Source organism: Eutrigla gurnardus (assembly GCF_963514095.1).
Source record: "Eutrigla gurnardus genome assembly, chromosome: 9".
NCBI lineage: Eukaryota > Metazoa > Chordata > Actinopteri > Perciformes > Triglidae > Eutrigla > Eutrigla gurnardus.
In genome coordinates, this window is record NC_139923.1 from 3,064,790 (window position 1) to 3,089,955 (window position 25,166).

General features: G+C 43.5%; 2 protein-coding genes across 4 annotated transcripts in view; one reads left to right on the forward strand and one right to left on the reverse strand.

Annotated features, from left to right (window-relative positions):
* LOC311018353 (GRAM domain-containing protein 4-like) overlaps positions 1–15,437 on the reverse strand; it is a 34,498-nt gene extending 19,061 nt beyond the window's left edge. The window contains exons 1-13 of one of the 2 annotated variants that reach the window (XM_084017278.1): positions 15,211–15,437; positions 11,694–11,937; positions 10,473–10,578; positions 8,744–8,864; positions 8,581–8,645; positions 6,973–7,105; positions 6,852–6,877; positions 6,087–6,178; positions 5,565–5,656; positions 1,377–1,425; positions 602–673; positions 457–500; positions 168–277 (exon numbers count right to left, since the gene is read on the reverse strand). In XM_084017278.1, the coding sequence (XP_083873404.1) occupies positions 168–277; positions 457–500; positions 602–673; positions 1,377–1,425; positions 5,565–5,656; positions 6,087–6,178; positions 6,852–6,877; positions 6,973–7,105; positions 8,581–8,645; positions 8,744–8,864; positions 10,473–10,578; positions 11,694–11,879 (1,096 nt within the window). In that variant the 5' untranslated portion in view covers positions 11,880–11,937; positions 15,211–15,437. Of the gene's footprint in view, positions 1–167; positions 278–456; positions 501–601; positions 674–1,376; positions 1,426–5,564; positions 5,657–6,086; positions 6,179–6,851; positions 6,878–6,972; positions 7,130–8,580; positions 8,646–8,743; positions 8,865–10,472; positions 10,579–11,693; positions 11,938–15,210 lie in introns of both variants that reach the window. The other variant, XM_084017277.1, reaches the window with a different exon arrangement.
* A 79-nt stretch (positions 15,438–15,516) lies between these two features.
* Positions 15,517–24,928, forward strand: LOC311018355 (cytosolic 5'-nucleotidase 1B). 2 transcript variants are annotated; one of them, XM_084017280.1, is made up of 6 exons: positions 15,517–15,717; positions 17,525–17,641; positions 19,117–19,252; positions 20,811–20,933; positions 23,669–23,793; positions 23,879–24,928. In XM_084017280.1, exons 1-6 carry the CDS (start codon positions 15,682–15,684, stop codon positions 24,122–24,124), a joined length of 783 nt encoding a protein of 260 aa, XP_083873406.1. In that variant the 5' UTR covers positions 15,517–15,681; the 3' UTR covers positions 24,125–24,928. The 2 variants fall into 2 exon arrangements, with proteins under 2 accessions (XP_083873406.1, XP_083873407.1); XM_084017281.1 differs by lacking the exon at positions 17,525–17,641.
* The last annotated feature ends 238 nt before the right edge of the window (positions 24,929–25,166 follow it).

A 25,166-nucleotide genomic window follows, 5' to 3' on the forward strand; every position in this document is an offset into this window, starting at 1 on the left:
GTCCATCAGTGGCAAACACGTTTAACCTTTCTTCTCATTGCCCTTTCTGATTTAACCATTGTACAGAACAAAATACATACAACACATAAAATGTAAAGAGGACGTTCTACAGCCAAAAGCATGAAAGACAATTCAAACATATAGAGCAGTCGTCTCATATGTTGTACCTATGATGAATCCCAGCAGTTTGAATGGCAGCAGGCAGGAGGAGATGAAGGCCAACCACAGACCGACGTACAGCTTCTGAGTCAACTCTGGCTGAACCCACATGAACAGACTGCACACACACACGCACACACACACGCACACGCACACGCACACACACACACACACACACACACACACACACACACACACACACACACACACACACACACACACACACACACACTAAAGATGAACCATCACCCATCACTTCACTGGAACCTGGATCAAAGTGTTTGTAGACAAACTCACTTCTTTATTTTCTCCAGGATGTTTGCCATCTTCCCAAACAGATTCTGTGAACACCAAAGCAACAAACAAAACAAGCCGCTGTTGTGAAATCTGACAGGTGCCACACAGTGAACGCACAGCCTCCGACTTCTCCGTCGCGTCTCACCTGAGCTTTCTGAGCGACATCCAGGACCAGCTGGAACTTCTCAGACACCGTCAGGTCCTCTTTAGGAGGCTCCTGTGAAACAAGGAGACAGTAAAATCCTACAAACGACACCTCCTCAAGTCAAAGTAAGCAGCAGTTTAGTGTTGTTGCTGTTTGAGCTGGAGCAGGTACGACCCCTTTATTCCATTTGGTAGTTAATAAATCAAAAATGTATTTCAAAGCTCCTGCACATCCATCCTCAACCCAAACAGATCTTACCTAATTAACATAAATCTTCATAAGAGAGCGTGGGCCTACAAACAGTTGACTGACTGATATCTTGGTGTAAGCATTTAGGGCGGGGCAACCTATACCAACACCTGGGTGGCTGTGCAGAACCTTTCATTTGCAATACAACTAATATGTGTAAAATAAATGTAGCAAAGTAAAATGCACGCCTCGTGGCCATGTGCTGAAGTAGAAGTACAAACATAAAGTTGCATTGCATAAATATGCTGAAGAAAGTATCTGCAATTACCAACAAATTGGAATTAAGTACACACGTCATATTAAAAACAGGCACAATCTGAGATCCAAATGTTGATCAAAATCAATTATTCATCCATCACCTTCCTTGTTACAGTAAATGTAATAACGCCATGCGTCCATGAGGTGGAGCTGTTTAACTGTCAGATTAGCTCCTATTCACCTGTCCACATGGGATGTCAGGGCATTTTCACATGGATCTTTTTCTTGGTGAGAAATAAAAAAAAAAAAAAAAGGAGAGATTTCTCACCATGGGCTCTGAGACTTCAGGTACAATGCTCCACTGGATCCTCCAGCCTCTGAGAGCAGTGCATCATGGGAAGACATGGGTAGATATGAGATATGCACAACAATCGTTCATCTGTGGATTTAGCACGGTGCAGTATTAAAGCCCTGGCAATGAATCAGATGGGCTCACTTGTAACCAGCCCACGAAGCCTCGGTGGTCCCGCCTGCATCAGTTCAGCCTTTACTGGTTCTATTTGATGCCTTCTTGACGAGAACGGATCATTGTTTTTGGGTGAAAATAAAATAGTGATACATCTCCTGTGATTAATCTACTTGTCGACTACTGTTGGGGAGAGTCGATGACTCATGTAGTGAATGCCCTAACATTGTTTCTGGCTGACATTGTTAAAGTTATACTTCACCCACAAAATGACAAATGGTCCTACCAGGTCCTTCCTCTGGACCACCTACCCCGATCTACACTTGAATTCCACGTCGTCTCTGTCACCCTTCCTTTCAAACTCAACATCATAGTGATCTATCGCCCACCCGGTCCTCTCGGTGACTTTTTAGATGAGATGGATGCCCTCCTGAGCTGCTCCCCTGATGATGGCACACCACTCGTCGTCCTCGGTGACTTCAACATCCACCCGGGAAAGCTGCACTCATCTGAATTCATCGACTTCTTTTCCGCATTTGACCTTACACTCTCCCCCTCTCCACCAACTCGACGGGCCGGGAACCAACTTGACCTTGTCTTCACAAGATCCTGTGGCATCTCGGCACTCTCTGTTACCCCGCTCACCGTGTCCGACCACCACTTTGTGACTTTCTCCCTCCCCATGATGCCCACCACATCCCTCCCCTCTACACCTTGAACTGTCACCAGCCGCCGCAACCTGAAATCCCTCACTCCCTCCGCTCTCTCCTCAACTGTTATCTCCTCGCTACCATCCTCAGAACAGTTCTCCTTAATGCCTACTGAGGAAGCCTCCTCTATCCTGATGTCCTCACTCGCCTCTTCTTTGGACACTCTCTGTCCCCCAATCTCACGACCTGCGCGATCATCTCCCTCCCCTCCCTGGCTGTCTGAACCTCTACGAACCAATAGATCATTGTTGCGAGCGTCAGAGAGAAAATGGAAGAAATCGGGCCAGCACGAGGACCTTGCTCACTACCACCACCTCCTCTCTGACTTCACCTCAACTGTTTCGGCAGCTAAATCTGCCTTCTACCTGGCAAAGATCAACTCTTCTGCCTCCAACCCCAGGAAACTCTTCTCCATGTTCTCCTCCCTCCTCACCCCTCCTACCCCTCCCCCCCCTTCCTCCCTTACTGCCGATGACTTTGCTACTTACTTTACCAAGAAAGTAAATGACATCAGCTCCTCATTCACGCCTATTCCCTCCCAGAAGACATCTCCCCCGACTCTCAACTCGGATGGTCTTACCAGCTTTACCCCCCTCACCTCTGAAGACATTCACGCACTTGTTACATCTAACCGTGCCACCACCTGCTCCCTTGACCCGATTCCCTCCTCTCTTCTCAAAGACATCTCACACGACATCGTGCCATTCCTCACCATCCTGATCAACTCCTCCCTCACCTCAGGTGTCATTCCAGCAGATTTTAAGACAGCTACCGTGAAGCCTCTCCTTAAAAAACCCACCCTAGATGCTACTGACATCCAAAGCTACAGACCTGTACCTCTTCTTTCATTCCTCTCTAAAACCTTGGAACGTGCCGCCTACAACCAACTGTCATCCTATCTCTCACAGAACAACCTCCTAGACCCTAATCAATCAGGATTCAGGACTGCTCACTCCACTGAGACAGCCCTCCTCACAGTGACCGAGTCCCTGCGAGACGCCAGAGCCTCGTCCCACTCCTCCGTTCTCGTTCTCCTCGACCTATCTGCTGCGTTCGACACAGTCAATCACCAAATCCTCCTCTCCACTCTGGCTGAACTTGGCATAACTGACTCTGCTTTCACCTGGTTTACATCATACCTGACAAATCACACCTTTCAGGTCACATGGAATGGCTCTATGTCCAAACCCTGTTCTCTGGACACGGGTGTCCCTCAAGGCTCAGTATTAGGACCGCTTCTGTTCTCACTATACACCAGATCACTAGTTTCTGTTATCACATCGCATGGATTTTCCTACCATTGTTATGCAGATGACACCCAGCTGTTCCTCTCTTTTCCCCCGTCCTCTGACACCCACATTGCAACTCGCTTCTCGGACTGTCTGGCTGACATCTCTGTCTGGACAACTGCACATCACCTCAAGCTTAACCTGAATAAAACCGAACTCCTCTTCATCCCAGGGAAAGACTGCCCTCGCATGGACCTGTCGTAACTGTCGAGGGCATCACAGTATTGCTGTCGTCAACTGCGAGGAACCTGGGTGTAATCCTCGATGACCAACTATCCTGCACCCCCAACATCACTGCTGTGGCCCGATCCTGCAGATTTGCCCTCTACAACATCCGCAGGATTCGGACCTTCCTCACAAAGGATGCAACGCAACTCTTGGTCCAAGCACTGGTCATCTCCCGCCTTGACTACTGCAACTCTCTCCTGGCCGGACTCCCGGCCTCTGCGATTAAACCATTGCAGCGTATCCAGAACGCTGCAGCACGCCTTATCTTCAATCTACCCAAATTCTCCCATGTGACCCCCCTCCTCCGTGACCTCCACCGGCTCCCTGTTGCAGCACGCATCCAATTCAAGACGATGACACTGGCCTTCAGGGCCATCAATGGAACGGCACCCATCTACCTTCAAACACTGGTCAAACCTCATGCCCCGAAGCGAGCACTTCGTTCCTCTACTTCAGCTGGCCGGCTGGTACCACCATCGCTGAAATCAAACAAATGTCGCTCAGCAAAGTCCAGACTCTTCTCTGTATTGGCGCCTCAGTGGTGCAACGAACTCCCGACTAATGTCAGGACAGCAGAGTAATTTGCCATCTTCCGAAAAAGGCTCAAGACTCACCTGTTCAGACTTCACCTCGACTCTACATAGCATGACCCACTAACACCCCCCCCCCCCCCCCCCCAAAAAAACAAAAAAAACCTTACCTATAGCACTCTGATCGTAGTACTGTTGCTCTTGAAGTACTAGTTTACTCAGATGAGGACCTAACACTTGTTCTATTTTTAGCTCTTACTTTATCGGCAATGATACGTTGTGGTTTCTTTGTTTCCTTCTTTTGACAAATGTACTTATTGTAAGTCGCTTTGGACAAAAGCGTCTGCTAAATGACCTAAATGTAAATGTAAATGTAAATATGGACATCAAACACGGTGAGTGTTTGATGTCCATATTGTCATTTTGTCATTGTCATTGTCTGTGTTAATTTGTATTATTGAAGAAAACTTTTTGCTGGCATGCCGGGGCAACTGTGGCTCAGTTGGTAGAGCGGGTTGGCCAATGTTCGGAGGGTCGGCGGTTCGATTCCCGCCCTTGTCACTGTGTCATGGTCGTTGTGTCCTTGGGCAAGACACTTCACCCAGCTTGCCTCGTGTGAATGTGTATGACTGCTGTATGTTTGAGGTGGGGGTCGGAGGGGCCGTAGGCGCTGAATGGCAGCCACGCTTCCGTCAGTCTGCCCCAGGGCAGCTGTGGCTACTATCGTAGTTTACTACCACCGGTATGACTGTGTGTGAATGAATGGAACCCGGAACCCTGTCAGAGCGCTTTGAGTATCTTGAAAAGCGCCATATAAATCCAATCCATTATTATTATTATTATTATTATTATTATTATGCCTCCATGTTGAACACTAGAAGCAACGCATCTCAAATCTTATGGAGAACAACTTTTCTCTCCATTTTTTAAACCTCTCTCCAAGGTTTATTGAAGAACTCAAGGTAACATGGGGTGAGTCATTGATATAAAAATGGACATTTTGTGGGTGAAGTATTCCTTTAACCTGTTTACCTTTTCCTATAGCAAGTCAAAATATCTGCCATGAAAAGATCAATTCTTTTATCAGTCCCTTCATGAAGTGTAAATGGGACGTGAATATAAGGAGAACGTGGAACTTAAAATGTGTGTGACGTACTGTTGTAGATATATGAAAACACAGTGTATTTCATTATAATAGCAAAGAATTTGTGTGAACCTGGATCGCGGTTAGTAATTGCCGTGTGATTGGCTGACAGAGAGGGAGAGACGGCGAGGGGTGGGGCTTGCACTAACCTGGAGATGAGGTAGTTCAAGGAGAGGCGGAGGATGGCAAGAAACAGGAACATGGGGATGGTCCAGCCATGCCACGCTGCATACATGTAGACCTGTGAAGGATTTGGAGGCAATGAGTCTTTGTATAGATAATAACAAAGGTGAATGGACACCATCAAATGAAAATGAAAAAAAGAATGTGTACCTACCCTGGAGCTGTTTATTAATAATGCATAAATTAAATATCTAAAAACATAAAAATACAGTCCAGAACATTTTAAATAAATAGTGCAAAAGGTGGATTTATCCAAATTAATTTGATGTACATATTTCTTAATAATTATAAGATGTACCAAATAAAATTACTATAATGTCAATTCATTGTATTTTCTCCTAATAAGAACAAAAATAATATGTCTAATGAAACCTCCAAACTGCAGTTTCCTCCAGAAAAAAAAACAACATTCTGTATAACAATCATGAAATTGACCTTTTATTGTTCCCTCATCCTGTTTGTTATGAAGATTGTCTGTGTGAACTCACAATGAAGGCGATGGCGGACGTGTAGACGGAGTACCAGCTAGATAAGGCTGCAAGATTCCTCTTGAAGTTGGTCACAGGTTTGAATCCTCGTTCTACAAACAGAACAAAGCACCAACACAAGCTGTTCACGAAGTGAGCTTCCATAATTGAAGGTAAATGAGGCCATTTAAACTTTACAGCTAAGTGTGAAAGGAGTCTCAGAAGCTAACTGCTATTGCACTGTGGTGGCGAGGATATTGTAGCGACCTGTTGATCAGAAGGAAGCCACGCCCTAAAACTTATCATGATTTATGGTCTACGGGACCAGAACGTACTAAATACACATCATGCTATATTGAAGAAGCCTTGAAACTAGCGATTGAGACCATAAACTCATGTTGAGTTCTTTTTCGCAAGCAGAAGAACCGCCCCCCTAGTGGCCAGTACAGAGAATGCTAGTTTAAGGCACTTCAGATTTGGCTTCACTTTTTCAGAACCAGAGGTTGCTGCCTGGTGCTTCCCTCAGAACATCAAACTGACACAAATATGTGGACACCCCTGTACTTTTCAGTTGGGTCTGAATGAAAGCACAATCAGAGAGATTTTTTTCTTTACTCTTATAACGTTTAGTAACTTTGGTTCCTTTTGGATCTTGTGTTTCTGTGTCTTTGTGTCTTGTGGACATCAAGGACCATGTTAGTGGCATCACTTTAACAGTTTATCCTTTGGATTATGTTTCTGTCTGGTAAATCCAACATAAAATCAATCGATCAATCAAATACTCACTGAGTCGTCTCATGTTTTCAGTCAACCTGTTGATCAGAAACCAGATTTTAGATTTCAGAAAGATATTCCAGCTTCAGATGCTTTAAGTCATTGTGTTGGTCAACATGTCTATATTCCACACCTCTTAGCACTCAGCGGCTCATCCGTCTCCACCGTCTGCTCCTCTGGTTGGAAGCGGAAGTCCTCCATGTAAACGCCAAAACGATCATAAAGCCACTTCAGGAAGCTGCCCGACAACGTGTCCTTCTGTTTGTCTGAGGACGGAAAAACAAAAGCATCTGGAAAAAGGCATGTTTGTTAAAATGGTTGCACTCTTTTAAAACGTTTACACACGGATACAGCACTTTTTATTAACTTCTTCCTGTATGCTTAATATATTAATTAATTAAAAAAAAAATTGAATTGGATTTCGGTTTATCAGAGGTGGAGGAAGTAGTCATGTCCTTTACTAATACCACACATATTGATCATGACCCATGGTATAATACAGTGGGCGAGGGAGGGTTTGGGCAGGTGTATGTGTGTATGTGTGCATCACACTGTTTCATGTATACTGTGTATGTTATATGTGGCCTGTGGTTCATATGTATGTATTGTCTGTATCTGTACCGTTACTACTGTAAAACAGCTTATAATATGACAGCATTGGAGTCCAAGACAAATTTCCTGCCAAGGGCAATAACGTGTATCTTTATCTTTATCTTTACTGTAAAGTCCTGCATTGAAAATGGTACTGAAGTAAAAGCATGTAAGTAAAATCAGAAAATTTGATTTAAAGTATTCAAATAGAAAAATGTATGTGATTTATAAGATTATTCAATGACATATCAGATCATTAGATTATTATGACTCATACATTAATATGAGAGCAGAATTTCACCATTGTAGTTTGTTATGGTGGAACTGATTATTTTCATTATGGATTTATCTGCTGATTATTTTCTCCATTAACTGATTGATTGTTTGGTTTGTAAAAATAGTGACAAAATTACCCAGAGCCCAAAGTGACACATTCACAATGTTTGTTTAGTCCAAACCTTAACATTATTACTAATACATTACAATCATTAACATTATTAAAAGAAAAAATCATCAACATCAACTCAAATGTTTTTTGCATAAAAAATGACTAAAATGATGATAAAAAAAGTTAAATTTTCTGTAAATGTACTACCTAGTCGTTTCAGTTATACTTACATATATGGTTAGGTACACTAGTTTAATTGATATCATATGTTAGACGCTATTCACGTTTTGTACAAATCTGAACCTGAAAAGTAACTTTTTCGTTTAACGAGTGACCAAGTGACAAGTGGTTGATAATAAACACAACAAACAATGGTTGTGTTTGTAGCCCATTTAAACATTTAAAACAGAATGACACCTCTGAGTCTATGTCTTGGTATTTGACGTTCTGTACTTGACCACATATAACAAAGTTATAGCTTGTATGCTCGTAGTTACTCGGTGGTGTTACGATACATTCTAGACTTCTCCACCAAATATTAAGGCCACTTGTTCATGTATTCTCACTAAAAGCACACAGATGTGGAAGTTTGGTGGTTACTGCCATGACGTAGTATGACAAGAACATCAAAACTTGACTGAACAGCAAAAGCTTTATTAAAAAAAAAAAAAAAGGAAGAATATGTGGCAGAGCTGGTGTACTGGATTGCATTAGACAGTGTAGGTGTGCCTAATAAAGTGGCCAGTAGTGTTTAAAGCTCACCTGTGCTGCTGGCTGCAGGTGGAGGGGGCGTGGCTTTGGGTGTCTGAGAAGGAGAGTCTTCACATCTGTGAAGGAGCAGAAAGTCAGTGTAGGCACAAACCACAGGAACAAGCTGCCTCAAACCAGCTCCCTGAATAAAGTTTGTTTTTTTATATATAAATACCTGGGTTTAATGACATCGTTGATCTTCTGCTCCAGCTCCATGCACCTGCTGCGCTCCCTCTCTAGTTCCTGCCTGAGTGAATCCATGTTAGCTTCCTCTTTAAGTTTCCTCAGCTCCTCCTCTGAAACAGACGGAGATGGAGACTAACTGAGTACCTGTGGCCAGTCTTACCACGCTCACCCTCATTGAGAGCCGCACACATGACATATGTTGCCTTCAACTTGGTGATGACTACCTCCGGCAGCCGTTCTGATCTGATTTAAAAGTAGACTTAAGAAGTGAGTGACACATTTTCATTACTTCCTATATTGTAACATCTAACTGTGACCAAACACAGCAAGACACAAGTTTATTATTCATTCTTGATAATTGATGGAAAATCAATATAAAAATAGTTATTCACCAGTGTGTGTGTGTGTGTGTTGGTGTGTGTGTGTGTTTGTGGGTGGGCGCGCGTGTGTGTGTGTGTCTGTGTGTGTGTGTGTGGGTGTGTGTGTGTGTTTGTGGGTGGGTGCGTGTGTGTGTGTCTGTGTGTGTGTTTGTGGGTGTGTGTGCGCGCATGTGTGTCCGTGCGTTTGTGTGTGTGTGTCTGTGTGTGTGTATGCGTGCGTGTGTTTGTGTGTGTGTGCGTGTGTCTGTGTCTGTGTATGCGTGCGTGTGTTTGTGTGTGTGTGCGTGTGTCTGTGTGTGTGAATGCGCGCGTGTTTGTGTGTGTATGTATGCGTGTGTTTGTGTGCGTGTGTGTGTGATATTGATGTATTACCCAGCAATTGATGTGAGAAGCCACAACGAGCCCACAGCCAATCAACACGCACCTCTTAGATTCAAAAGGACACTTAACTTTTACTACTTTTAGTCTGACAAAAATATCTTAACTCAGGATCCATTTACTGGCTTTAAGCCAGCCAAACAATGGAGGGAATCCCAGTGGTTGTTTACAGAATTAAATCTTGCACACATACTTCGCTTCACTGATTAAAAACCCGGGTAACGTTTGCATTTTTCATCATCATCCACCTTATTTCTTTGCGTCTAAGTGACTAATAGAAACAAGAACGTGGCACAAGCTATTTGCAATTTAATTGCTGGGGGCAACGCCTCACTTTCAAGGTGCTTCCACTAGAATTGCTTGTTTTTGCCACTGACAGGCTCCAATTATAATATTATTATAGTTATTATGAGTGTCTAACAACATTTTAGAAAGGTCCTTTTGCTTGAACTGGTTTGTTTGTTATTCTGTGCCTTGCTCAAGGTGAAGTCTCACTGTGAAGTCACAACTTCATTGTCAAAATTAGATAAATATTCAGTAGTGACATTGAAAATATTTGAGATAACGCAGCTCATGTCTGTACTCCAATACAACAACGGCTCTCCTTTCTTCCACTCTCCCTCACGTTCCCACCGTCGTCTTCACGGTGTCTTCTGGCAACATGTGACATGACACAATAAAGATCAGACCGTTGAAGCGAGGGGCAAAGCAGAAAGGTGGATGTAGGTTCACTGTGAGGAGTTGCCCTGAGCGATTACATTGCAGCTGCCGTCTGCAGCACACGCTTGTCCAGATTGAAAACATGATCAAATGAGATGAATACGTGTGTTACTTTGTTTGTAAGACAGACACACATATACGTTTTATTTAATTTCTATTCTGAGGTTCATACCATTTATTTGAAGATTTATGAAACAAAGAAACCACCACACAAAAAGAAATTCAGGTCAGAATACTCACGTAAGAAGTGTTTCTCTAACAAGGCGATTTCTAGGTGACCTTTGACCTCGTTGAGATCTGTCCTTGAGTCGTCTTGGATGGCTGCAGAAAATGTTCCTTGACCAGCCTGAGTGACAAATTAATATTTAAAGGTTCAAGAACTGGTATTCCACAAACATCGCTGGTATCCCATTTGCAAACGTTGTGTCGAGGACTCAAACCCCAACCATCATGAAGGGTGTGTGCATCAGTTTAGGAGTTTGGTTAGGGCGTCCGAAAAAAGGCATCACAAAGATATATGTCAAAATATATTGAAACATAGAAACACCAAGTCACTTTCAAGATGGCATCGTGTCTTACGAAATTAAACTACATCATTGCATGAGCAGAGTGAAATTATTGTTCTGTGAGTTTAAAGGTATGTGTACTTGTAAATTTTGCACATTGTACTCCACATTAAGCTATGATCACTCATTTACAACAACTCCCACAATTCAAAGCTCCGAAGGCCACTCCCACTGATCCGTCCCCCCTCCCCAGTCCCCCGCCAGTTTGCACTCACGCTGCTCCGAGACCGAACGGGCCCAAACACCTCTATACGTCGTCCCGCCGTAATAAGACACGTGTGGCTTTGTTTACCGGCCAGCGTCAGCCAGCGGATTGTGGACAGAGGACCGGTCCTGCTCTGCTCACAGCCCGAGTATGAAGTGAGGTCCCACCACTGGTCTGTAACAGGTCTGTAGTCTCAGTGGGTCCCTCCACTGGTCTGTAGTCTTAGTGGGTCCCACCACTGGTCTGTAATAGGTCTGTAGTCTCAGTGGGTCCCACCACTGGTCTGTAATAGGTCTGTGGTCTCAGTGGGTCCCACTAGTGGTCTGTCATAGGTCTGTAGTCTCAGTGGGTCCCACCACTGGTCTGTAACAGGTCTGTAGTCTCAGTGGGTCCCACCACTGGTCTGTAACAGGTCTGTAGTCTCAGTGGGTACCACCACTGGTCTGTAATAGGTCTGTCGTCTCAGGGGGTGGTGCCCCCTATAGGCGGGTTGAAGACATGAGGAACTAGTGTTGTGGTCTCACCCCCTCTAACCAAAGAGCCTCCGATGATGCAACATGAGGATATTTGTGTCATCGGAGGCTGTTTTTTAGAACAGAAACACGGAGATCTCCGTCTCTGGGAAATGATGAAATGATGAAATGACGACCATCAAACACACTACGAGGTTTCTAACCATACAAAGTGTACCTGAGTGTCATTCTGCTGCTCTAACTCCGCATCCCTCAGCTCCTCCGAATCTCTGGCGGAGAGTCGAGGTTTGATCACAAACTCTTCTGTGCATTCTGTATCGGATGTGTTTGGCGAATCAGCCAGATCCAGAAAGTCTTCCCGTCTCTGGCCCCGGAACCGTATCCTCTCCAGATGCTTCCGCATTGTGGCCACTTTGGAGTCGGTCTCTACCTGAACATGACTGCCAGCAGCGCTGCAGAGACTAAAAGAGGAACACAAAATTGTTAAAAACAACCTGAAATATTGGATGGATTGGCATTACATTTCATACTGATGTCCAGGGTTCCCAGATGATCAATAATCCTAATGATTTTGGTGATACTCTGACTTAACCTGAAGTGCTATTATAAACCAGATGTAGTTTTTGTCATATTTGTTTTTTTGCCTTATGTATTTAGTTAGTCCTTGATAACATTTAAGATGATGCTACAGGAAAATCATTAAACAGTGGTTGAGATATTTCAGTCTGGACCAAAGTAATGGACAGACTAATGGACCCATCTCTAGTGCCCTGCTGAAGAACTTTCAAGATCCCATGATACACTTTGACACACACTATATTGCCAAAAGTATTGGCTCACCTGCCTTGACTCACATATGAACTTAAGTAACATCCCATTCTTAATCCATAGGGTTTAATATGACGTCGGTCCACCCTTTGCAGCTATAACAGCTTCAACTCTTCTGGAAGGCTTTCCACAAGGTTTAGGAGTGTGTTTATGGGACTTTTTGACCATTCTTCCAGAAGTGTATTTGTGAGGTCACACACTGATGTTGGAGGGAAGGCCTGGCTCTCAGTCTCCACTCTAATTCATCCCAAAGTGTTCTATCGGGTTGAGGTCAGGACTCTGTGCAGGCCAGTCAAGTTCATCCACACCAAACTCTCTCATCCATGTCTTTATGGACCTTGCTTTGTGCACTGGTGTACAGTCATGTTGGAACAGGAAGGGGCCGTCCCCAAACTCTTCCACAAGGTGGGAGCATGGAATTGTCCAACATCTGCAGAAAGTTGGTGACCTCTGTGCACTATGTGCCTCAGCATCCACTGACCCCGCTCCATCATTTTACGTGGTCTACCACTTCTTGGCTGAGTTGCTGTCGTTCCCAATCGCTTCCACTTTGTTATAATCCCACTGACAGTTGACTGTGGAATATTTAGGAGGGAGGACATTTCACGACTGGACTTGTTGCACAGGTAGCATCCTATCACAGGACCACGCTGGAATTCACTGAGCTCCTGAGAGCGACCCATTCTTTCACACATGTTTGTAGAAACAGTCTGCATGCCAAGGTGCTTGCTTTTATACACCGGTGGCCATGGAAGTGATTGGAACACCTGATTTATATTATCTGGATGGGTGAGTGAATACTTTTAGCAATAAAGTGTACTTGTTTGATGACTCAACACATTAACCGACCACAGAAAACTACACTGAACATGATACAGTTGGATGGAAAGCAAAAACAATAGACAAAACAAAAACTTGCTGCTAATGAATTAGAGGTGGGAGAAATAATCGATTCTATGATGCATCGCAATGCTTTGTTTAATGATTTTGCATTGAAGTCTATTATCCACTTTCTTTCTTTTCATTTTTTGGGCAATACTTCCACATGTATATAAACAATGTAGCACATCAACTGTATCATACAAGTATGAATTGGTTTGAAAGATTTGAAGGGAAAATTTTCATTATATTTAAAACCAAAATAGAGTCGAATCATGAGGTGACTGACGATTCCCGCCACTATAATGAATCTTATGACTGACCTGAATGTGGCGCTACTTAAATTATCATAAAGCTTCATTTACACAGGGAGGGTAAACTAACATGTCGGCCCGCTCCCATAAAGACACACACAAACAGATTAAGCTTTCAAACAGACTTGTCGTACTCTTTGTTCAGGGAGGGGGAGATGTTTCCTCTGCTCTAAAACAAGGACTATAAAACATGAGTATAGGAGTATGTGTGGTCACTGATCAGTCTGTCACACACCGGATCTTGTTTGGTCGAAGAGGGTGAGGTGGGACAAGTGAGCTACAACCACAGCAGTACCGTGTGATAGGTGGAGATCCCAGTCAGTCAAAACAAACACCCACAGACAGTTCCTTCTTTCTTTGAAGAGTTCCATATTTTGTTAAATACGCCTATTATATTTTAACGTAAAAAGAGAGGGAAAAGACTAGATGTTTCCCGTCTTTATGCTAAGCTAAGCGGCAGCTGACCTTAAGGTGTGTTCACACCAAATGCGAAGCAGATTTATTTTCGCCTTGGTGTGAGCAGACCTTTATTCTGTGGGAATCTGTGTTCAGAGGACTAGTGAGCTGTCTGACTGGTGTGACTGCTTCTAATGATTACCATTGCATTGTTCATCCAGACCAAACACCGGCACAGTGAGACTGACTGCTAGGCAGACACACTGTCTGCCTATTTCATTCACTGTTGGCCGAGTTAACAGGTGAGTATTTAGTGACATAATTGGTGAGTGATTTTTATAGTGCCTGACAGAGTCAGTGGTGAAAGAGGTATTCAGACAATCCTTTACATAAGTAGAAAAGTACCAATTCCAAACTCCACTACACGTTAAAGCCCCAAATTCAAAACCTGACTGAAGTAAAAGTATGTAAGTATTATCAGAAAGATGTATGAAAAGCAAAAGTATGCATTGTGCAGTAAAATCTTCACTGCTAATCATGATGTTTCTGGATTCATATAACTGTTGCATGTATATAACTCCTTTATACTGTTGCATAGTTTAATCTGCAGCGATGAATCATATTCTATAGGATCATCATGTTTGTGGCATCGCTGTCACACGCTGGCATCGCTGGTATTTCTAAAAAAAAAAAAAAAGAAAAGAAAAGAAAAGAAAAACATCCCGGCTTTCAGTTTTGTGAAGATGCATTTTCCAGCTGATCAAAGATGCTTTTAAATAGTTTATTTAAGTACTTTTCTCAACACATAAAGAAACACATCAACATCAACACATGTGGAGGTACGTCCTCTCCCCTGGACAGGAATGAGATGGTAGAGAAACTAGGGCTGTTAGACAAATGCAGTGGAGTCAAAAGTGAAGTATTCGTCTCTGGGATGTATTGCGGAAGAAGTACAAGTATAAAGTTGCATGAAACAGAAATGCTCAATTAACGTAAGCACTTCGTTTCAGTTCACCACTGCTTACAGACTGTTGATTGACAGTGAGCTGATTGAAGGACTAGCATTTCGGCTACCTTTTAGTGACTGACTGACAGGTTTTACTACCTGGCTGCGACACCAGAAATGGTCTCCTACTGCTTCTGTCCACCCCCTGAACCGGCGAGCAGCCTTTCACCTGCTGCTCACCTGCCGACCTCAAAGAGGCTCAGCGGGAGGCCGAAGCCGGTCCGCTGTGTCCACGACACACCGGAGGACCGAGGTGAAGTGAGGAGAGGTGAGGACGGAAGGAAAGAGTGAGCAGATGAAGGTTTTCTCACCGTGAACTGAAGCTGAAGCAAACTTTCCCTCCTTCTCGGTTTCCTAACGGGTGAGACCGGTTAGAAAACCCGCTCCAAAGCGGGTCAAACCCGCTGCTCTCCTCTCAGACCTGCCCCAAAGCACCCACCCTCCTCCGCTCCGAACAGTCAGTCCAGCTGTGGAGGTTCTACGGAGTAAAGGCAGCTAAAACCCGTACACTGTTTTTTTTCACCTGACACAATAATCACTGCTGTGGGCGGGGTGGCCAGCGGGAGACAAACAAGGAAGTGACGCAATCACGTTGCGCTCTTAAAGCGAACGTCGGGGGTGTTTGCCGGGCGGAACCCTGAACAGACAGTTCTCTGTTTCATGAGGACATTTGAAGTACGTTACTTTGCTCCAAGTCAGTTGTAAAGTGTTCTTTTGAGCATTCCGGTAGATTTACCCGGTAGGACTCTTTATAACCTGCTCGGTTTCAGCTGAGGGCGGACATGGGGTCCGTGATCCACAACACCGACGTCAAGCAGGTAAGACTCACCGATGCGGTCTACGTAGGGTCATTTTTACAAACTTTCAGGAAAAACTCCCGTTCAGCTCTGACAAATATTACAAACATTAAACTGTATGTTATGCCATTTCGCAGTGTTGTCCACCAGATTGCATTTAAATAATCAGGTGTTCTTCTTCCTCATTTCCATTAGAACATCAACACCTTGCGTACATCTTATAACGGACACTGATATGGGATCAGTGTCCGTGCAGCCCACTTTGCACTAAAGTTTGAACTCGTCCGTCGAGGGGCAGAACATTGAAGGGGACCAACGTATATTTAACGTTAAAACCATATAAACAAAACACGAATAGTAAATGTATTGTATGCCGAAATCATCAGCGCGAAATAATCATTAGAAATACACCAAAAGCCTTCCCCGGGTTGAGTAAGACAAGCGCAAATCGTGGCAGCGGCAGCTAGCCGTGGCACTTCCGGTGGCACCGTGAGGTGCCGCGGCAGCTGTCGCTGTTTGCTGTGGCACTTCCGGTGGCATCTTCAGGTCCCACCGATCTGCCACGGCACCTGAGGCTGTTTGAGGCACTTACCACTGACCTGCCGCGGCATTTACCGACCTGCCACGGCAACTACAGCTTTTTGAAGCAGCTGCCACAGGATGAAGTGGCTGTGGGGCTGTTAAATGATATTTAAAAATAAATAAATAATGATAATAAAAAGTGATTTAACCATAAAGACTTGGCACATAAGAATGTAGCATTATCAGAGCACTAAATATTTGTTGAATTTATGAATGCCAAAATCACGGGGGTGGGGGTGATGTATCTTCTCTCTCTCTCTCTCACACACACACACACACACACTGGAGATTAATCATGTGAAACATATTTCATATATGAAAGCAGTGTCAGTGTCTTGAAGACAAATACAGGCAGATTTGACATAGTTTGACTGACAGTAACTTCATTTCTGCGGCAGGTGAGCGGCAACTGCCTCAAACAGCTGTAGCTGCCGCGGCAGGTCGGTGAATGCTGTGGTAGGTGAGTGGCAGGAGGGGGGGAGAGAGGGAGAGAGAGAGAGAGACTATACCCCCCCGTGATTTTGGCATTCTTCAACGAATATTTAGTGCTCTGATAATGATACAGTCTTATGTGCCAAGTCTTTACGGTTAAATCACTTTTTATTATCATTATTTTTTTATTAAAAAATATCCCACAGCCACTTCATCCTGTGGCAGCTCCTTCAAAAAGCTGTAGTTGCCGTGGCAGGTCGGTAAATGCCGCGGCAGGTCAGTGGTAAGTGCCTCAAACAGCCTCAGGTGCCGTGGCATGTCGGTGGCACCTGAAGATGCCACCTGAAGTGCCACAGCAAACAGCGACAGCTGCCGCGGCACCTCGCGGTGCCACCGGAAAGTGCCACGGCTAGCTGCCGCTGCCACGATTTGCGCTTGCCACTACTGCACCAGTTAGCGCTGCAATGCTAAATCTGAATATTTCGTAATGGGGATTCGGACGGGAGAATATGGATCACGCTAGCTGCACAGAACAAGTACAGCAATTCTATAAGATAGCGATACATTGAACAATATCAGCGTGTTCTGACATGCAGCAGTATGAATACTATAGTTATGTATCAACTCAAACACCACGTTTCACTTCAAATTCTGATATTTTTAAATCCTACTGTAAGCAGACTTCCATTTTGGTATGGTGTTGGACTAACTGTGATTTCACATAGTTTCTTTGATAGTTGCTGGTTGCTTGGGTGTTGGTTCTGTGTGAGTATTGTTTGTGGATGAAGATGCAGGTTCTGTGTCTACTCTGCAGAAAGATGCTGGTCGTGCAGTAGTTGTCGCGGTAACGTCTCACTCAGTGTTTGAATCTGGAGCTGATGATGGTGGTCATGATGTGTACGGGATGGGCGTGGCTTTCCCTCTGCTACAGGTCAGAATTAAAGATAAATTAAAAACTTTTGAGGATTTTTTTTGTAGATCAATTGTTACCCATCTTGGGTAACATGTCTTTCTCTCTTCCAGAGCTCCATATTTGTCCATACACTATTAAAGGAAAACACCACCGCATTTCCATACTGAACTATGTTCTGCTCTGATCTTGGACGAGGCGATACATACCTCCCTCTCCTCTGTGCGTGCACTCAATGGCTCTTGCGCGCACTCCGCGCAGCGCTGATTTGCTAGCATGTAGCTTGTCCCAGTATATTCCTTAGGATCCAAAGGGGGGTGAAGTTAGAAGTGACCAAGCACTTCCACGTTGTCCCTATTTAAATACGGTTACGTGAGTAGTTACACGACCCAAGTTTGGTTACACAAAATGAAACATGCCAATTTTTCTAAGCGGATAACAAGGATAACTATATAGTATGGCGGAATAACAACTGGAAGCACTTCCACGTCGGCGCAGTAATATCATCACTCCCCTCCCCCTCTTACTTCCGTCAATAGAACCTACGTGACCTGCACGCCGTCGCCTGCACTACCTGTAGTAGTTTGTGCACAGTTGAGGAAGCATCAGGTTGTAGTAAGATAGTTTGTGAACAATCAAACATCATGGTTATAACGTGCATCGTACAGGGTTGTGAAAACAAGCAGAAGGTATATAGTCCCGTCATGTTTTGAGTGATGATATTACTGCGCCGACGTCGAAGTGCTTCCAGTTGTTATTCCGCCATACTATATAGTTATCCTTGTTATCCGCTTAGAAAAATTGGCATGTTTCATTTTGTGTAACCAAACTTGGGTCGTGTAACTACTCACGTAACCGTATTTAAATAGGGACAACGTGGAAGTGCTTGGTCGCTTCTAACTTCACCCCCCTTTGGATCCTAAGGACAAGCTACATGCTAGCAAATTAGCGCTGCGCGGAGTGCGCGCAAGAGCCATTGAGTGCACGCACAGAGGAGAGGGAGGTATGTATCACCTCGTCTAAGATCAGGGCAGAACATAGTTCAGTATGGAAATGCGGTGGTGTTTTCCTTTAAATACGCAGCTATGAGCTGCACTGTTGCACTGGGGGACATGTTTCATCATTACCATGAACACTCTGTAGTCTTTATCTACTCAATCCACATAAAGTGTCCTGCTGCCCAACATATTCACTAGAGCACCAAATGTAGATTAATCCGCTGCTGAAAATAGTCCCCAACAAATACACTATTTCATCCTCTGAGTGATGTTAGGAAAAAAATGCAACTTTGCCCAGCTGGAATTTTCTGAGCAGCTTTTTGATGAGAAGTATACACATGCCTGTGAGTTTGTTTTTCCATCTTCAGTAGAAACCAATGAGTTTGGAACAAAAAGCATCGAGAGATGAACTTTCAGTGAGAATCACAATCAGAAAAGTAGACAATAACACAAGAGGGAAGTTTTAAAGGAACCTTTTTAATTTGATTCATAATTCAGGCCCTGCAGAGAGTGAACAAACGTCTTCTGGAGGAGAATCCTGCTGAGTCGCTGCTGTTTGATGTCATCCTGATCACCACCGACAGTCAGCAACAGCAGCAGAGCTCCCGTATCATCAGCAGCACCAGACATTACGGTAATCTCACTTTAACCGTCATCAGCAGCACCAGACATTACAAACTCACTTTAACCATCAGCAGCAGCTCCAGACATTACGGTAATCTAATTTAAACCATCAGCAGCAGTAGCTCCAGACATTACGGTAATCTCACTTTAACCATCAGCAGCAGCTCCAGACATTACGGTAATCTAACTTTAACTATCATCAGCAGCAGCACCAGACATTACGGTAATCTCACTTTAACCATCAGCAGCAGCACCAGACATTACGGTAATCTCACGTTAACCATCAGCAGCAGCACCAGCCATTACGGTAATCTCACTTTAACCATCAGCAGCAGCACCAGACATTACGTAATCTCACTTTAACCATCAGCAGCAGCACCAGACATTACGGTAATCTCTCTTTAACCATCAGCAGCAGCTCCAGAGGCAGAAACCTTGCTAAAGATGTGCAACTGAAACTTCTCTCTTTTTCCAAGGACTTTTGTTCTATTGGCATCTTTTATTTATTTACTGACATGACTTTGTGTTTATATAATAACATAGGTTGCCCTTATTGAAAATGATGGTTTGATCGTGACCTGCCGCTCGTTGCTGCGTCTCATCCCCCATAGACTGTATATGAGACGTGGACGTGGGCATCGTGAGGTTATCCAGTAGTTTGTGAACGACGGTTTTGAAGCCTTGAGTTCAGCATTTTGGCTGTCTTCATCTTGGATATCGCCCGTCACCATCTTGGAATTTTTACAACCAGTGAACAGAAGTTAACATATTGGGGCTATCCATTTCATATGTTACCCCTTTTCACAGAAAATTTTTATATTATTTTTTCTATGTGCAATATGACAGTTTTCCCAACCATTGTTTTTTCAGAGGATGCATGCTAAGAATTCCAATTTATTAACATACATTTCAACCGCCGATATTAATACTATTAATTTCTTCTCATTGTTATTAAATAACGGATATTCTTGGGTCCCTTGTTTCTATAGTGTTTCTAACATACGTACGTTCAATTAGGACTTTATAACATTGAATCTATGAGAGCAGCTGGAGAATGACAGGAAAGGGGTGGAAGCAGAGGGCAACCTCCGGTTCTGAAAAGTAAAGCCAATCCTGAAATGACTAAAATTTGCATTTTCTCTTCCGGCCATCAAGGGGCAACTCCTGGTTGCAAAAAGAAAAAAGGAGTCCGACTTTATGTTAGTAAAAAATGGTTATACTTCTTGATGTATTATCTCAGTAAACATTGTAAACATGAGTTTATGGTCTCAATCTGTATTTTCAAGTCTTCTTCAACATGTTCATTTAGTACATTATGGTCCATTTAGAGTGAATTACCATAAAACAGGGGATGCTTTAGGGGGCGGGGCTACCTTGTGATGACAGGTCGCTACCACACTATTATGTTATTATGCTGTAAAGTTGACCTTGAATCATGGAGGCTAACTTTGTAAACAGCTTCACACCAGATGGAGCAGAGCCTAACTAACCATCACCAGTCGTGTAGTTTTTGCAGTGTTGTTGTTGCCATGACTTCCTCTCATGATGCCATCCCTGCTGTGTTGCAGGTCTTGAAGTCAGCGGGTTCTGTTTTTCCATCGAAGAAGATTTCATCCAAAGTTTACTGCAAACTAAGGTTCAGCTCTTCCTGTCAACAGACAAAAATGAGACACGGCTGGCATCCGAGAACGGTCAGGAATATTCTTCTTTTCTGGAGTTTATTACAACAGATGTGTGATGGATGTGAACACCGAGGTTCTAAGCAGTTTATTGAGCACCAATATTTAAAAAAAACTTTTTCTCAAAAATGCTCAAGGGTCATTCCGTGCCAACTCAGCCACCCATGTACATGACACCTCCCAGATTTTGCTGAAAATATGCCTTATGTTACCAAACAAAGGAATCTGAAGTTTCAGGTCAATATCTCAAATGGTTTGCCCGTGGCGTCCATTTGAATTTCAAGTGCCACACCCCTTTTTGACACATTGGAATTTCGCATTTCATTTGTTGACATTTTTGGAGGCCCATAACTTCTGTTCTAATAGTGATAGAAGGCTGAAAATTGCTCTGTTAGTTCATTGTAATGTGTACTTCACAATTCTACAGGCAGAATCAACATTCCTTACTGTTTGGGTGAGAGGTGGGTCACCAAAGTCCAATTTTCTTTTGACGGCAAAAAATATTTTTCACTTTGTGGGTGCTCCTAGCACCACGATGAATGATCATATTTATTCTAAACAGGATTATTTGTTGTATTTGGGACCTTTGCTCTTGCCAAAATGAATTTGAAGGGTATGGTACCACTGGTGGGGGTTTTATGGGGGTCCAAAAACCCTCCCGGGCAGAGGTGACTCTTTTGGAACCCCATATTTGGACCCCCAAATGACCACGTGGGCACTTGATGATCCTAATGGGATTTATACCAGATAAAGATACATATTTGTTCTTTCTTTTAATGAAATAAAACCTCTGACTATGAAGCTCCTTAATATGAATTTCATTGGTCAAAATGCACCATTTTGGACTTTTTTTTCCCCAGAAGTCTGGAAAGTAGATCAGTGAGAATTTATTGATGATAAAGCATGAAAATAGTGGAAATAACTTGGTATTATGCTCAGTGATGGCAAACAATTAAATATTTTGACTGCCGGCCATTAATTTCCTGAAAATCACAAATTAACCCCTTATCCCCGATGAAAGAGACCCGCCTGTGATAAGCGACTGTGACAAGTCTGCAGGCCATTGATGCAAACCACATTCTGACACCAATGGAGATGTTTCAATGGGCAAAAGAAAACATTAAGAACATTACATTCTTCTTTGTTAGTGCAGAAAATATTAAAAAACACGAGGAAACGTACAAATTGGAGAGACGTTACGCCTCGGCCAAAACGATCAGTGGAACACGATCGCATCATTGCTTTATACCAATTTCCAAAGATAAGATACGGATGAAAAGAATATCACAGGATACAATATTCACAGATGTTGATGCAGGACAACAATCAGATTCAGAACACTTGGATACAGAACCCAGAGGGAGAACACTCGCAGTCAGATCAGCCACAAAACTACATTTTCCAACCAGGAAAATACATTGCCTGTAGCTATGATGATGACTGGTTCATTGGAAACATTGTTGAACGTTCAGATGAACATGGTGACGTTTTTGTGAAATTCATCTATGGATAACTATTATCCAAGAAATTGTGGAAGCACTAACATCATTTTGTCATGGTCCTTTTGGTCACGTTTGTATTGGCGAGCACTGCGTCCATAGATTCATTTTACAAAAACATCACCATGTTTATCTGAACGTTCAATGTTTCCAATGAACCAGTCTCTTTCATCGGGGATAAGGGGTTAATTTGTGATTTTCAGGAAATGAATGGCCAGCAGTCTAAATATTTAATTGTTTGCCATCACTGAGCATAATACTAAGTTATTTCCACTATTTTCATGCTTTATCATCACTAAATTCTCCCTGATCTACATTCCAGACTTCTGGGGGGGGGGAAAAACAAAATGGTGCATTTTGACGAATAAAATTAATATCAAGGAGCTTCATAGTCAAAGGTTTTATTTCATTAAAAGAAAGAACAAACATGTATCTTTATCTGGTATAAATCCCATTAGGATCATCAAGTGCCCACGTGGTCATTTGGGGGTCCAAATATGGGGTTCCAAAAGAGTCACCTCTGCCCGGGAGGGTTTTTGGACCCCCATAAAACCCCCACCAGTGGTACCATACCCTTCAAATTCATTTTGGCAAGAGCAAAGGTCCCAAATATAACAAATAATCCTGTTTAGAATAAATATGATCATTAATCGTGGTGCTAGGAGCACCCAAAAAGTGAAAAATAATTTTGGCCATCAAAAAGAAATTGGACTTTGGTGACCCACCTCTCACCCATACAGTACGGAATCTTGATTCTGCCTGTAGAATTGTGTAGTACACATTACAATGAACTAACAGAGCAATTTTCAGCCTTCTATCACTATTAGAACAGAAGTTATGGGCCTCCAAAAATGCCTACAAATGAAATGTGAAATTCCAATGTGTCAAAAAGGGGTGTGGCACTTGAAATTCAAGTGGATGCCACGGGCAAACCATTTGAGATATTGACCTGAAACTTCAGATTCCCTCGTTTGGTAACATAAGGCATATTCTCACCGCTTTTCAGCAAAATCTGAAAGGTGTCATGTACATGATACCCCGATTTTGGCTGTTTTCACATGGAATGATCCTCAACTAAAAGGAGCTCTTGACCCCCAAAATGACCATTTTGTATATCAATTACTCACCCCTCTTGAATATATGAAAAACTGCTTTCTGACATGCGTCCACGGTGAGTTTGTGCTGTTAGACCAGAAATGTGACTGATGTTGGAAGGTGAATAATCCTCCTGTTTGTTCATTGGTCCAGGTGTTCTCTCTGCGTGGCTGGACTTGCAGGTCGCTCCGTCGGAGCAGCTCAGAGTCATGTTCTGTGCGGACGCCATCATCCGGCCCGACACTGGCCCGATGCCGGCGAGCCGACAGGCCGCTCAGGTGCTCACATCTTTTCCTTTTTCATTCATGCAGAACCTGACATAAAGATATCGGATGTTCTAACATTACTCTTCAAACTCTCCAGAGTTTCTCGACTCAGCTCGGCGAGATGCGGCGGAGGTTTGGTGTATTGGACAGCCCTCTCAGCATCGTCCTGGTGACGTCACGCGGTGGCAGGGAACACTGTGGCAGCGCCCTGCGGACGCTGCGGTTGCAGGGCGTGAGCGTTGACGAGGCGTATTGCCTTGCCGGGGCCCCACGGAGCCCCATCTTGCCCCTGCTCCAAACTCACTTCCTGCTCTGTGATGGCTTCAGCAGCCTGGAGGACTGATGGGTCACATAACCTCCAGTCACCAGAAAACTCCAGTGTGTCAAAAAAAAAAAAAAAAAAATGCCAAATCCTCATAATGAACTCCAATGAACAAATCGTTTGAGCTCATTTGAGCAGTGCTAATCAGTGCTGATGTAGAGCACAGCCCCGCCCACCACCCACATTCAAACCACATGATTGGACCGTGTCATACAACAGCAAACTAGTTGCATAGCTCTCTAGCTCTCTAATTGGATGATCTAAATAAACCTGAAATGATTCAAGGTGTATGTAACCGTCCAGTAGGTGGCGGTGTGATTGCCTAATGCTGGACTGCTGAGCAGAGGCTGCGTTTAGAAACGTTCTGTTACTTTGCATTGATTTGCAGCTGTCTGTCTGTTGGATTACTGTCTGTATTTAAGTCCCTTCATCTGCTCTACCCCTCCATCACTTGGGTCAGATCAGGCTGTGTCAGGGAGACCCCCACTGTCCCCGGAGGAGACTGAAACATAAGAATGCGTGTGTACAGGATGAACACACTCTAACAGCATATATCCAAACACGGCATAACACAAACAAACAGAACAGCCCGACCACCATGATATGATTTTACATCAACAGTTTACTATCAGATGAAAGCAGAATATCTCCATCAGTCATCTACATAGAACGTATGAGTGAACATGGCTGCTGTCAGGTAAAAACTTAATTGTAGTTGTTTTTTAAAAGTAATGGCAATCATCTTGCCCCCCCCACCTCTGCCCTGAAAGATAATATTTTGCACTTTCAAACTCTCTGATGGTGGCTCTGCCCCAGTGGTCTTGATGTATGGATACAGAAGATATCCACATTTGTACTATTAAAAAGAAAAAGTGAAACACAGTCATTGTTGTTTTTGTTGCTGTGATGTCTAATAATGATCAGCAGGGGGCAGCAGATAACTTGTCAGCAAGTAACTGCAGTTCAGACATAAATTGGGAGTTAATATAAAACAACAAGCTGCTAATTTTGCCATCTTTCTGCAGTCAGTTTTTTAAAAAAAAGATTCAAGGTGTTATTGAGG